Genomic DNA, 15,581 nt, shown 5'->3' with positions numbered 1-15,581 from the left:
CACAATTGGGCTTGTGACTTACACATTCATTTAATTTTAATGCGTATTTGCCTAAATTGAAACCACGAGAGGGTCATGTGCATAACCGTGAAACCACAAGGGGGTTAGATGCGAAGGCCTCAGGATAGCCAATACTCTGCAGTTAACAATAAAACCTAAACAGCCAAGTATTAGACCAAAAGTTTAAACCACATTTTTCTGCCCATAGAAATAAATTACCTAATGTCAATACAACACCACATAATAACTCAAAATATTTCCCACTAGAACTAAAAGCAGTTTCAACAACACAAATCATCAAGTACACAATAAATAGGTTCACAACGGTCAAACATTTTGTTTGAAACAAAAACGCCAAATCTAAATTCAACACGAAACAAAATTGTCCGACCTCAAGTATACAAAAAGGTGTTGTCCGGAATTCCGTTCAACTTCAGTCCTTGTTTTTCTTCTTCTTTTTCTCTTTCTTCTTGTTAGGGGTTGCTTCATCACCTTCTCCGTCAACCTCTGCGTGTTTCCTCTTTTTCTTCTTCTCTGCTCCGTCACCGTTTTCCTTGGCCAACTCCACCGAATCGTCTGCTACATCCTTCTTCTTTTTCTTCTTCTCCTTCTTCCCAACTTCTTCTTTCTCAACTACTTCACCATTTGCATCTTCTGTTTCGTCTCTCTTTTTCTTCTTCTTACTCTTCTGCTCTTCTTCAACAACAGGCACATCAACTGCTGCCTTCTCTTCAACTTTCTCGGACAACGATTCTGTTAGTCCTAGAATCGAATCTGCTGCTGGATTGTACGTCTGCAGATATACAAAAAGATTATTATTACACATTTAAATAGGGAAAAAAAATCTGATAACATTAAAAAGGCATATTAACTATGATAAACTGATTCACAAACCTTTGCTGGAGTAATCATTCCACCCGATCCTTTCTTGCGGTCCTTGTCGTAAAATTCAATCTTTGGTTTGCCCTTAACAGATCCAGCCGAACGGCCCAATTCTCTGCCTTCTAAGTTCCTCAGACGAGCTTCAAGCTATAACCAAAATAACAAACTGAAGTTAAAACGTAATTCGTGTAGCATTATACAATTAATTACAAGTCGGAGTGTACCTTAAGTCTGCTCTCCAAACCCATAGAGTTGTCTTCACCTTCTCCAAGAGCATCACATCGAATTGCCAAGGCGGCTTTTGCGGCGAGGGATCGCGAAATTTTACCCTTGTGCTTGGGTGCAGCTTGGCCAATTAAAGAAGCATGATATATAAGCCCGTATTTAGGAGTTGCGTGCTTCGTCTTCAATGCTCTAAAAAGGGCCTTCTCTGCACCAAGTATCTGAACAGTACTTCCAGGTTGCTTAGCAAGATTGATTAAGCTGCCACCATGTGCAATCAATCGAGCACCAACCAATTCTCCGACAAGGGCAGTGAGATTTGGGGCAATGGAGTTCATCCTGCTCTTCAAATAGTCGAACAACTGAGCTCTGTATTCGGCTAGAGAAATAACTTGGTTGCATAAATCTTTAATGTTGTCCAAATCCATGTCACTGACTTCAGTTCCCATGGAAATATTTGACGCTTCTTTCAGTTCTGCCTCCACCTCCTCTTGAAGTATCTGCAACATTTGAGATCACGTGTAAGCACAACAAATTAAAGTGAAAAACGCAAGACAGTTTAGTTTGCCAAAAAATAAAAAATCCCTATTTTCGAGCTGTGGCAGATACTAATAACAACACAAACCATGCATTTCTCAAACAGACTTGTAACAAGATAAACCAAGATTGGCATATGACTAGAACTCGAGAAATTAGCAAAAGTATTATCCAATTCAGATAGAAATCAAAAGGAATAGAACTTGAAGCATCTTTTGAAAGTATTGACTTTGACTTCATGTGCAATGCATGAATAGGGTTATAGGGGCACACCTAATCGCTCTGTTTCTGTGACTGTTACTTGGTTTTACACTTGGTTGTTTATTATTTTATTTGAAATATTTTCATATTTATATATGTTATATAAATGTTGACAGGGGGCCGAGTAAAGAGAAAAGAGAAGCTAGATCTACACACCTCAGAGAAATCAAGCGTGGCAGCATTTGTACGGTTTCCCATCAACTTGACTGTCTTTGCATAATGGATATTGTCCGCTATGATCTTTGCAAGTTCCGGAAAATGCCAACCGTACCACTCCCTAACCCTCATTGCGTATGTGTTCAGCTCTTTGTCAAGGTCATCCAACAAGCTGATGGCTTGTATTATCATCGTATCAACCTAGAATAACAACCATCAAAATCCATCAATTCGAAACAATAAATACAGAAATTATGAAATAAACATTTTATGGGCGCTGCCGTAAAGCTCAAACAAGATTAACATAGAGACGATAATTATGTTAACAATCACAAGTCCGCTTCAATATATATCTTAAATGTTGATCTAGTTATTTTATTTTCACAACATCTCCTAAGGTAGAGTTTTCTACTGTCACTGAATTTTTCTATAGGCAATTTCAAGAACTGAAAATCCAATATGTAGTGCAAGAATTAGAGATTCAATTCACCTTGTCAGGACTGAATTTCAATTTGTATCTCGATAAGCTGTGAGATAGACCGAGGCTCATTGGAGCCAAATCCTGTGTAGCCAGACCGGATATAAGTTCAGTGAGTTGACTTCTCACTCCTCTCATCAGTTCCATGACAGCATTGTTGTGGACACATTCAATTTGCTGTGAGGAATAATCGGTCAGTCAAGAAACGAAAAAAAAAATCATTTGGTGCAATTACATGATTGCAATCATAAGAAAAGCCAACTGACCAGCTTCTCTTTGATTATGTTCCCAAGCTTGGAATCGGCTACAGCTAAAACGTCATCGTCGCAGTGGCTACGCAAGAACTTGCGAAGACCTTTGCTGGGCTTACTATCAATCAATAGTGTAGCAGCTGATAAAGCCTCGGACGTGTTCTCGAACTTGGAGAAAGCTTTTAGCTTGACAATCTATTGTTGGAAATTTCGAAAAAAAAAAAAAAAGAATTGCTGATTAGATTCATCCATAACAAAGTTGACATTTGTTTTTCATCTCGAATATGAATTCACTTGATAGTAAAAATGAAAACTATAAGCGAAAAACAACTTAACAACTTCCAATCAAACATTTTTTGGAATCATTTGCTGAAAAGAAAAATGAACTCCTATTGTATTACACAAAATTATTGTATTTCTGGATTCAAGAAATCACAAGACATCCAACTTTAAATGGAACCGAACTAAGAACCTTCAAATGAGATATGAAAATATCGAATGAAATTTTGCAGACACTTCCAATATATAAAAATTGTCAACTTAGTTGAAGATATTTAAAAAGTAAAATCACAGGAATCACGCAAAGAACGAACCTTTAATCCAGAAAACACAGAAATAACAAGAACCATTAAAAAAGAACAATACCCCAGTTGAAGATACACATAAAAATCCAAGTATGTTAAAGAAACGAAGAAAGCTTAAATAACCAGAAAACGCAGAAATGTAATTTCAAAAACCATATTGAAAAAACCCATAAGCAAAAACACTATATACAATCCCTAATAGCAGCGAAAAAGAACCCATAAGCAAAAACACTAAATATTTGATATACATAATAATACACTTCATTTTTCAAAACGTATTTATCAGCCAAAAAAAATAAGAAGATTCAGAATCAAAACCTGTCGAGCAGAGTCAGGAGATGAGAACTCCTTCCCCAAGTCCTGCAATACATTATTTTTTTTTTAATAAAAAAAAAAAAGAAAGAAATCAGCAAATGAGAAACCGAAGAAAAACAATCAACTTAAGCAATCGGGATTCAAAAAATGAAACGAAGAATACCTCAGCTTTGGAGAGTTTTGCTTCATCCAAGACTTTGAATAGTGCAAATCCAGCGGGGGTTTCAAATAGAAGTAGCATTCTTGCGATGAAGTAATTTCAGAGTTTGCTCTTACATAAAAGTACGGCAGCGGTCGGGCGGGCGGGCGGCGGGCGGACCACTGACGCAGAAATTAGGGTTTTGGAGGAAGAAGGGTTTTACAGAAGAAACTGGGATTAGCAACTGTCTGACTTTTTATACCATTTTTTACAGCACTGGGGATATTATCGTAATTATCATTTTCCTTTTCATTTTATTGTTTTTTTTTCTTTTGTTGCCCTAAGCCAAATAGTTGCCCTAATTTCGTTTAATTGCAAACTCTTTTCCTTTTTTTCTTTTTTTCTTTTTTTTCTTTTATCAACTACTAGTATTTTGTTGGATATTGAAAAAAATATAAGATAAGAAAAATTAGAAATGAATATATATATATATATATATATATATATATATATATATATGATATGTACAATAGTAAAACAATGGAACACCGAAAATGTAAAAATTCCACTAATTGAAATAATAATCTATATATCTATTTTAATAATAAAATTTAATACACATACGTGTGTGCTATAGAAAAATGAGAGAAAAATTAGTGTTGGAAGAGGAAAAAAAAAGAAGAAAAAAAGAAAAAGAAAATAATTAAAAAGAAAAAACAAACGTGAAAAAAAATAAAGTCAAAGTTGATCGGGTAAGAGTGGGGAAGGGAAATAAAGAAGAAAAAAAAGAAAAAAGAAATATTTAAAAACGTGTCCTACGAAAAAAGAGAGAAAATTTAGTGCTGGAAGATTAAAAAAAACAAAAAAAAAATATATTTGAAAAATACGTGAAAAACAAATATTGACCGTGCTTAGTGGGGAATGAAAAAAAAAAGGCTTGTAAAAAATAAAAAGAAAAAGGAAAAAAGATAATTAAAAAAAATTGTAACGGGTTCGACAGAAAAGAAAGAAAAAACAAATAATTATGAATGTGCTATAAAAAGGGAGAAAATAAAGCAACAAATATTTCACAAATATATTTTAAAAAAACTTGTTTTTAGGGTTTCAGGCAAACCTTTCTTTTATGCATAAAGATCAGATCAACGTTTATTTACATACTCTTATTTTTATTTATGTTTTACTCATAACTAGCATTACTCCCCTTGTAATGCACTCAGCTTTCGTTTAAAAGTGAAAAAAAAATGATTATTTAAATACATTCAATAGTGGTTGTAATAAAAAAAAAATATCATCGCCCCTACACTAGTGAAATGCTAAATCCTACATGAAAATTACTAGATCATATACATAATTAAATTATTTTCTCTCTCTAAAAACACAATAGTCCAAAAACGTTTCTCCTCACCCCTCCTACACAGTTCTTCTTTTCTCTTATAGTTGCACAAAAAACGTCAAAAACATCACATAACAGCCCTATATTCGAGATTTGGGAAAATCTTCACAAATTTATTCTACAGTTAAAATAATCATTTTATCTTTACTAGTTAATTTTATTTTATGTGCGAATTAACATCGATTTTTTATGTTACGGTGATTTTTTGGGAAACAAATTTTGGTGAAGAAGTTGTGTAGTGCCAGTGGAGTTGGGTCGCCGTCCGGAGTGGTCGTCGGTAGACTGGTTCATTGTGATCGATGAGGAAAGAAGGTGCTCCTGCCATAGAACTGGGATCCATAGCAGATGTCTGGTATGTGTGGAGTTTTGGGGTGGGACTTGGTGGGGGCTGGGTTGTGGGAAGAAGATAAAAAGTTTTGATTTTTCTTTTTTGGTTCAATTATTTTTTAATTTGTTAATTTGAAAACCTAAAGAGAAGTTAGAGAAAAGTCAGAGGAAATTGAGTGTAAAGAGAGAGAATTATTTTATGTGCAGGATTTAGTAATTTTTAATGTCGGATTTAGCACGCCCCATTACTCTATTATACATTTAAATTACGTTATTCATACAAATTCACTCCGCAAGAAATTATATAATTGTTATAAAGTAAAATTTGATCATTAAATAAATTATTTAACGAACCAATTAATAAATCAAAAATATAGAAAAAATAAAAAGAAGAAACTTGTAAATATAGGTTCAGGTGGTTTCTCTCTTTAACCAATAAGCTTAACCCTTGCGTTCAAAAAAAAAAATAAGTCTACCCTTTAACATGGATTATAAACAAAGACAAACTTAACATGTATAATAAAAATAATCCCAACTATTTAAATCCAATTTCTAATTATAATTCTAATATAACTCCAACTTCACAAATTTGGATGAAGAAAATTAAATTTTGATTTTTTTTTTCTTTTTTTACTTTAATTAGGAAAAAAATTGTCTATTGCTAGAGCTTGGGCCTACCCACCCTATTTATTCCATGATCTATGGGTCTACAGGCCCGGTTTTGAGGGATGACGACCAAGGCGGTCGCCTAGGGCCCCCGATTTTTTACGAATTTTAGGGGCCCCAAATTCTAAAAAAATAGTGCTTGTATATTAGTATTTGTTGATAATATATATTTAAGGGCCCTTAATAAAAGAAATTATAACCATATAAATAATTTACACTTATTTTTTAAATATTCTGTAATATAAATTAAGAATTCAAATCAAATTTTTCATAGTAAAAGATTAATCTTTCTTTTTGTTTATGTTACTTTTTTTTTTAAGTAGTACTAGTAGTCATAACTATTTTATTTGAAATGCTAACATATATTAATTTTGCCTATTTATTTGTTTCTTAGATCTTTTAAATCTTTATAGTTTTGTTTCATCTTAATATATTGTCCCATAAAATATAGTATGCACTTATTTTAATGTAGATGTTAGTTAATAGTTTTAAGCAAATTCTAAATTTTACCGTGAATCAAATATACTATGGGTGAGGGGCATATCAAAATTAAAAAAAAAAAGTAGTTTTCGATAATATTTTATAAATATAAATTTGTTTCCCCCATTATTGTTTTGTTTAATTAGTTCACACTCTTTTATAAATTTATTAGGTTTATTTTATGTTTAATAAAAAATATTATGTTTAAAACCCTATAGATATTTTTACTAAAATTTGGCATTTTTTTCACGATTACCTCTAGAAAAAATCGGGGGCGATGTCCCCGAACTCCCAACATTTTAACCTACCCCGCCATATTATTTCCAGAAAAAAAAATTGTTGCCCCAACTAGGGGGCCCTATTTCAACAATGTCTACGAAGTTCGCCTCGGGCCCTCGAAATCCTAGGAACGGGCCTGGGTCTACTAGAGCTACCCACTTCGATCAATTAGCTAAGTTTTAACATGATACTAAATCAGTGGTACTCGAGCTAGTGGTATTTATATGGGGATTCTATTTATTGTTGTTGGATTCCTGTTTAAGATTGCTTAATTCTTTTTCAGGTTACTGTAGGATGGATGGCCACCTAAAGGTAGTAGCGTAGGGCGGGTAGTACAACTCAGATTGCAGTCAATATTTCTAGTTTCTTAGTATCGGGCTTAGAACGCGTGAAAGTTAAAACTCATCACTACCACGTAAGGGCGTTGAGACCATAGCATGTTACACAAAAGTGCCGCTTTTTCTTTAGTCTTGTCACACAGCTACCCACCTAGAAGAGCCACTCGCTTGATCGGTGGTCAATGTCGGACTCCGGCTTTGACTTTTTCTTTTCCTTTTTCTGTCAGTTTTTTTTTTCACCGCTATCAACCGGCGGTCAACGTCATTCTCCGACGGCGTCGATTTTCTTTTTGAATTTTTTTTTATATATTTTTTTTACCGTACGCCGGTGACCGTTGACAGTAATATTATTGTCATTGACACTAAAATTATTGTCAACACAATAATATTATTGTTAACCACAGTTTTTTTTTTAATTTTTTTTTTTAATTTTGTTTGTTTTGTTGAGCGGTTAAAGTAATAATATTTTTGTGGTTGACAGTAATATTACTGTCTAATATTATAATATTGTTATGGTTGACAAACATATTACTGTCAACCCCCACTAATGTAATGTTATTGCGGTTGACAGTAATATTATTGTAGTTGACAACAATATTATAACGACAATAATATTACTGACAATTGTCAACAACATCAACATTAATTTTGTTGGGTTTTTATTCTGTTTGTCTTTGTTGATCTGTCAACATATTAATATTATTGTATTACACAATATTTTTTATGTAACATAGTGAGTTTATTTGTGTAATATTATTAAGCTAGACGATAGTAATATAAATATATAACAATATTATAGTGTTAAACATTAATATAGTTAGTATTATTGTCAGCCACTAGCCACTAGCCACTAGCCACTGTAATAGTATTGTTTTTATCGGGTCCAAAAAATGTCAACGACGACGATGGTTAAAATTTGGTTTTAAAGGAACGAAATTAGAGTGCAGTCAAATGTGAGGAGGTATTTTAGTATTTAGCATACCTCTGGACTTTATCTAGACTTCTTTGTAAAAGAGTTATGAGGGTGGATTTTGATATGAATTAGTAGTCCACCATAAATTTATTTGTAATAGCCCCTAAATATAATTAGAGATGTATGGTTGAAAATAAGAGATTGATGTCGAAATGATGTTACACGGTTTGATATGAATTTGGAACTTCTATATTTAGAAAAATAGTACATAAAATATAAAAAAAATTATTTCAAAAATGCAATTAGAGTGTCTGGGGTTAACCTAGCATTTTTTCACTTTTATATATAAGACTGCAAACTCAAAGAGAGTTTGAAAAAATTTAAAGAACAACAACTTTAAATTATAACTATGACTCTTCACAAAGCTGAATAATTTACCAATGAGACATGGGGTAAATATATAAGCGGCAATTAGTAAAAAGTTCATAAGGTCTATTCTCATTAGCATTAAGTCCCATCGTTTTTCGAAGATTTTGATTAAAAAATTGTGGGTTCTTCTCAGAAAATACCCCAATTTTTTCTTTGTTCAAACTCATATGCTCTAATAATACGGCGACTAGATTGATTTCTAACTAACTAGATTTGAGATTAACTTTAGTCTACTTTTTTGCTAACTAAGTTGGTTTGATTACCTTAGATTCATTTATAGCTAATTATAATAGACACCAATTTTCCTAATCTCTCTCTCTCTCTCTCTCTCTCTCTCTCTCTCTCTCTCTCTCTCTCAACTAAGTTGTATTTTACTGAATTGATGTACAATAAGTTCTTAAATAACTTACAATACTTGAGTTTTTATACTACTAAACTGTTTTTTTCTCATATTCCAATTGAAATTTTATAAAACTCAAAAAATACAAATTGTAGCTATACTGTTGTCTTTCAAATGCAGTTTTCAACAAATGCATTTGGATTTCAGGTGAAAGAGTTATAAGCAACACTACATACACCATTGAAATAAGGCATACTAGAATGATTTTTTACTTTAGTAAACCAACCCGATTCGTGCCCGATACAATTCAAATCTCAAAAAGTTTCAAAACATAAAATTCATATTTTTTGTGCTTTTTATTTCAAATTTAATCAACGAACAACAACACAACGTAATTGCCACTGAAATAAAACTTTATAAGATTACAAGACCGTTTTTTACCTTGCTAAACTGACCCATTTTATCCATGATTGAATCGAAATCTAATAAAACTCGAAAGATAAAATGTGTAGACCTTTTTCTTCATTTTATAGTCCAATTTTAATCTGAATTTCATATGAGAGAGTTATGGTCAATACAACATAAATTTTCACTAAAATAAGACTTTGACAATTTACTATATTCATTTTTTTTTTAACTTTACTAAACTAGCTCATTATTTTCACAGTTCAATCAAAATCTCATAAAAATCAGAATGTGTACATAAAAGTTGTAGATCTTTTTGTTGCCTTGATAATGCAATTTGAAAGAGTGCAATTGGATTTCATATGAGATGGTTATAGTTAGGCAACTGGACATATTTTCCATTAAAATAAGACTAGCATTTTTACTTTACTAAACTTGCTCATTTGTAGCTAGATTGATTCAATCTACCATAATATGTCAGTTGCATAAAATGTACGAATATGATAACTTGCTAGGAATTTGTTGTAGAAGTTTCTCCCAGTCCAGACTTACATCGATTTGATTATGGTTAATTTTGCGCCAAATGCTAATTAGAATTTTAGTATATTTTATTTTCAAAATATTGATCATAGATGTGAATTGAAGTTTAAATTTGTGTCCCTATATAATTGAAATTTATGATAATTTTCAAAACACTATTGAAACATGAATGAAAATCAACTTAAATTATTATACATATAATAAAATCACACAAACAATAATTTCATAAATTATTGCATAAAAAACGTTACAACATAAAGTAATCATAAAAATATTACAGCATAAAAACGTTACAACATGAAGAAAATTGACTCAAGTAAACAACATATATTTAGTTTAAATCATTACAAAATATCTCATTCGTTGTTATTATAATCATCATGACCATTGTCACCTTCAACAACATCTATTTGACCACGTTTATTATATTTTCCTTCATTTATTAGATTTCAATATGACCAAGAAAACTAATATATTTCATAAATCTCTTGAAAGCTCAGCACGGGACAGTGGGTGAACTTTTATAGTCAATGTTGACATTTTAATTTTCAGTGCGTTATTCCTCAAGTATCTATCATATTGTGCATAATAATGGATGCAAACATGACTTCATGTAAAATTCTTCTTCCAGAATCGAGTCGCTCATCTAGTAATTGCAACCCGAGCTTGAGGAATTCAAAATCCCCGTTCTACATCTTTGCAATACGATTCATGTTTTCGTACGAGATAGTTTTCTTTGGCACATTTTTGTAAATTAATGGTTTGTTCTAAAATTGATTGTTTAGGATAAATACTGTCAACTAGATAATAACCGAAAGGATATACTGTTGGTCAATCCTTTAAATAAAGTTGATTTTTGTAGGACGTTAACATTATTATTTGTACCTTCGATGCCAAAAAAATGCATGTCATATCCAAGTATCATGCGATGTTATTAATTCATGTATGATAGTGCACATTTTGTTATGTCCATGATATCCTCCTGCATGAGCTGTTGAGCAATTCTTCCACTTTTAGTGCATGCAATCTACGCTCGTCAACATCCCAGAAAAATCACGAGATTCTGCAACTTCTAACAAATTTTTGATGTCTTTCGTATTTGGATCTCTCGGATAAATTTCACCAAATACCGTGACGATATGATACCCTGACAAGATTCTTTAACAAATCTCATTAGAGTTGACTCACTAATTCAAATATATTGATCAAATGAATCAACAGAAGTACCATAAGCAAGAAATTGGATAGACGTACGCATTTTTTATAAGAAGCAAAACTTTGTCGAGATGTAACGTCGTAAGATTTCCCCCATGAAAATGAGTGTTCTTTTAAAGCCCTGTTAATATGTTGAAATAATTCACGATTCATTCGGATCACCTACGAAATTTTGCGCCGTACGTGGGATTTTCACAAAAGCAAGCACTTTTAAATTAAATTCCGCCAGCTTCTTTTCCACGATCCGTATATCATGGCCAACAACGCCCCCACTCTAGCTACTATGATCCTGAGATTGCAATAAGCTATATTGTTGTATCATTTCTTATTGTTGAATTATATGATTTCATTGATAATTTGTGTTTCAAGTTAGAAAATCAAAGTTTGAAGAAGAACCTTTAAGATGAGATTCATTGTTCGATAAAAGATGAGGATTGACTTAAGGTGACCCAACTTCAACTCGTTGTAATACTTAAATTTGGAAGGCATGACTAGTGAAATGGTTGATGAGTATGGCCCAACTATCATAAATTTATATAAACAACCAAACGGCCACTTAACTCATTACAAAACCTAGGGCTCGAAAATAATTACCACCTAGCGAATACCACAATATATCTACCAAATAATATCAAAAAATTACCGAAATTTCGGTTACTACTACATTTGGTACGGTATTGGTACTGTACCACTATTATACGGTACGATAGCAGTATGGTATGTTCAATACCATGGTAATGCCGTACCATACTGCAAATTTGAATTTTACAATCTAACTAATATGTATTTATTTTATATTGGTTAATAAATTAATTAACATTAAAATTATATGTTAAAAACTTAAAAAGTTAATATGCAGTTCCTAAAAAAAGTTTTATGAGACAACATTGAAGTTCAGTGCAACAACAAAATGTACATCTACTGTAATAATGGGGCTGCAAATTAAGTTTGAAAGAAACTTCATGACTCTATTAATCTTATTTTGCAAGGTGTGGCTAAATCAATGAAATTGAAGTTCGATAGTATTGGGGGGTTTGAGAAATTGAATAAGAAAATAACCCAACACAATAGGCGGGTTACTAAATCCACAAACCGCACCTGCCTAGTTACCCTTGAAAACCGCATAGTTCGGGTTGGTCGGGTTTGGCAGGTTGTGGGCAGGTGAAGAGAATGTGGATTACCAATTTTTCAAATTTTAATAATATACATCCAACATCAGTTTGAGTACACGTAAGCTCAAGTTCAACTCTACTTACAATTGCAGACAAAATCACAATAAGCTATAACTGATGAGTCTTCATCACTATCAAATGAAGCTCGGGTTGAATTGCAAATGCTCATTTACGATGAAAAAGAAGACTCGTAGCGGAATTTAAACTTCAAATTGTATATTGTAGAGAGAGACAACATAAAACTGAAATCTCTCTGCCGCGAAATGGCAAACAATTATTTAACTGTTTTGGCATCATCTCCATTGATGAACTTAAAAGTTAGAAAAACAAACCTGCAATTTCATCAAACAGCTTATACACAAAAGGAGAGCGATAAATACGTGAACTTCAGATATAAAACTACTCGCATGTCACTTGTCCATCAAAGCAAAAAAATTAGGTTATCGAAATCATTAAGTTAATAAAATACTTGCTAAACATAATATCTTCTAGAGAATCGCTAAAGAACATATTAAACATATAGAACATCATAAATCCTAACCTACATCATGGTGGGCCCACTTCGTGCTCAATAAACAAAACTTTAAACCTTCTTACTCTAGAAATGTTCAATCTTCAAACTTTCCTCTTCTTCTCTTTCTTTTTGCTTTGGGGGGTGTCAACAACTTCTTCGGGCTCGGCGTGCTTTCTCTTCTTTTTCTTCTTCTCCGCTGAGTCAGCATTTTCTTGTTCATTCGTCAACTCTGCCTGCTTTCTCTTCTTCTTCTTTTCCTTCTTTCCGACTGCTTCTTCACTTTCGGGTTCCGCTTCTTTCGGAGCATCATCATCCCTCTTCTTTTTCTTACTCTTTTTCACTTCGGTCGTAACAGGTTCGTCCTTGTCGTTATTGGACAAGGATTCTGTCAGTCCTAGAATCGAATCGGCTGCAGGATTGTATGTCTGAAAAATAAACAAACAGAAAAATTATCACACGTGAAAATAGGGAAACATCTCCGATATTATTAATATGCATCCAACTGTGATAAACCGATTCACACACCTTTGCTGGAGTAATCATTCCACCTGAACCTTTCTTGCGGTCCTTGTCGTAAAATTCAATCTTTGGTTTGCCCTTAGCAGAACCAGCCGAACGGCCCAATTCTCTCCCTTCTAAGTTCCTCAGTCGTGCTTCAAGCTATATACAAAGTAACAAAGGAATAATTACAAAAAAGAAGAGTTTAAAAAGGGATTCTTCAAACGTTGTACAGTTAATTACAACGAGTTGGAGTACCTTAAGTCTGCTCTCCAAACCCATGGAGTTGTCTTCACCTTCTCCAAGAGCATCACATCGGATTGCCAAAGCAGCTTTTGCGGCGAGGGATCGTGAAATTTTACCCTTGTGCTTGGGTGCAGCTTGACCGATTAAAGAAGCATGATATATAAGCCCGTATTTAGGAGTTGCATGCTTTGTCTTCAACGCTCTAAAAAGGGCCTTCTCTGCACCAAGAATTTGAACTGTACTTCCAGGTTGCTTAGCAAGATTGATTAAGCTGCCTCCATGTGCAATCAATCGAGCACCAACCAATTCCCCGACAAGGGCAGTGAGATTTGGGGCGATGGAGTTCATCCTGCTCTTCAAATAGTCGAACAGTTGAGCTCTGTATTCTGCAAGAGAAATAACTTGGTTGCATAAGTCTTTAATGTTGTCCAAATCCATATCACTGACTTCAGTTCCCATGGAAATATTTGATGCTTCTTTCAGTTCTGCCTCAACCTCCTCTTGAAGTATCTGCAACATTTCAGATCACGTGTAAGCACAAAAACAACACACACAAAAAAAACACAATTAAAAGCAAGCCACGACAACATAACAAATATTGTATTAGATAAAGCAATCATTTTTCAATCAGAATTGACTCGGAATTGGGAACTCAAAAAATGATGCAAGCTCACTCTCTTATTAATCAGTCGAAATATAATCCAATCAGACAGCAAACTCAAAATGTGTAGACATGACCAAGGAATAGTAATTTACTACTTGTTTCATAGTTCAAACAGTTTGAAATAGTACTAGTTATAAGATTTTTAAAAGGAAAAATAGAACCGAAATCTTACCTCAGAGAAATCAAGTGTGACAGCATTTGTTCGATTACCCATCAGCTTCACTGTCTTTGCATACTGGATATTGTCTGCTATGATCTTTGCAAGTTCCGGAAAATGCCAACCGTACCACTCCCTAACCCTCATTGCATATGTATTCAGCTCTTTATCGAGGTCGTCCAACAAACTAATGGCTTGTATTATCATCGTATCGACCTTAAGAGTAACAAGCAAACGGACCCAATTAGAAACCAAGAAAATATCACGTTCCATCATGCACTGCCATTTGGGCCATTTCAAGAACACCTATTTAAAGCATAAGAATTATTAGAGAACTAAACTACAACAAGATTCACCTTATCAGGACTGAATTTCAATTTGTATCTCGACAAGCTGTGAGATAAACCAAGGCTCATTGGAGCCAAATCCTGTGTAGCTAAACCGGATATAAGTTCAGTGAGTTGACTTCTCACACCTCTCATCAGTTCCATGACAGCATTGTTGTGAACACATTCAATTTGCTGCGAGGAATAAACAATCATTATAAAAATCAAGAAAGACACATCATTGGGTGCAATTAAAAGCATTGATAAATTAAATAGGCCATTTTTTTTTAAAAAAACTCACCAGCTTCTCTTTGATTATGTTCCCAAGCTTGGAATCGGCTACAGCTAAAACGTCATCGTCGCAGTGGCTACGCAAAAATTTGCGAAGACCTTTGCTGGGCTTACTATCAATCAATAGTGTAGCCGCTGATAAAGCCTCGGACGTGTTCTCGAACTTCGAAAAAGCTTTTAGCTTCACAATCTATTGTTGGAAAATTCAAGAAAAAAACAACTGCTGATAAGATTCATATATAACAAAGTTGACCTTTGTTTTTTCGTCCCGCATTTGATGACAGAACAAAATCCGGTAAAAATCGAAACTTAAACCGAAAAATATAACTGAACAACTTCTAATCTAAAATTTCAAGGAGTCATTTGCTGGAAAGAGAAAAGAACTCTTATTATTAAGACCACATTCTTGAGTTTCTGTATTCTTCAAGTGAACTAAAATTGCTACGAAAAAACAAAATCAAATTTATGTGGGGCCAAACTAAGCCATTTTTTTTTTAAACAAAAACTAATTAAACTCAAAATTAAATTACGAAATTACAGTACAGGCACAAGACTGTCACAGT

At 33.3% G+C, this 15,581-nt stretch overlaps 2 protein-coding genes across 2 annotated transcripts in view; both read right to left on the bottom strand.

Moving 5' to 3' along the window:
• Positions 1–244: 244 nt before the first annotated feature.
• LOC105973215 (putative nucleolar protein 5-2) lies at positions 245–4,064 on the bottom strand. Its single transcript, XM_012998230.2, has 8 exons — positions 3,850–4,064; positions 3,690–3,731; positions 2,803–2,982; positions 2,549–2,713; positions 2,059–2,259; positions 1,107–1,604; positions 895–1,029; positions 245–793 (listed from the first exon to the last, which is right to left on the bottom strand). Exons 1-8 carry the CDS (start codon positions 3,925–3,927, stop codon positions 434–436), a joined length of 1,659 nt encoding a protein of 552 aa, XP_012853684.2. The 5' UTR covers positions 3,928–4,064; the 3' UTR covers positions 245–433.
• Positions 4,065–12,687: 8,623 nt separating this feature from the next.
• Positions 12,688–15,581, bottom strand: part of LOC105973216 (putative nucleolar protein 5-2) — a 3,497-nt gene continuing 603 nt past the window's right edge. Inside the window, exons 3-8 of the mRNA XM_012998232.2 lie at positions 15,029–15,208; positions 14,758–14,922; positions 14,417–14,617; positions 13,593–14,090; positions 13,362–13,496; positions 12,688–13,261 (exon numbers count right to left, since the gene is read on the bottom strand). Coding sequence (XP_012853686.2) covers positions 12,938–13,261; positions 13,362–13,496; positions 13,593–14,090; positions 14,417–14,617; positions 14,758–14,922; positions 15,029–15,208 — 1,503 coding nt within the window. The 3' untranslated portion in view covers positions 12,688–12,937. The remainder of the gene's footprint in view (positions 13,262–13,361; positions 13,497–13,592; positions 14,091–14,416; positions 14,618–14,757; positions 14,923–15,028; positions 15,209–15,581) is intronic.

The sequence above is a fragment of the Erythranthe guttata genome, chromosome 8 (assembly GCF_056151865.1).
Source record: "Erythranthe guttata isolate IM_541 chromosome 8, IM_541, whole genome shotgun sequence".
Classification (NCBI taxonomy): Eukaryota; Viridiplantae; Streptophyta; class Magnoliopsida; order Lamiales; family Phrymaceae; genus Erythranthe; species Erythranthe guttata.
This window is presented reverse-complemented; position numbering and strand designations above follow the sequence as displayed.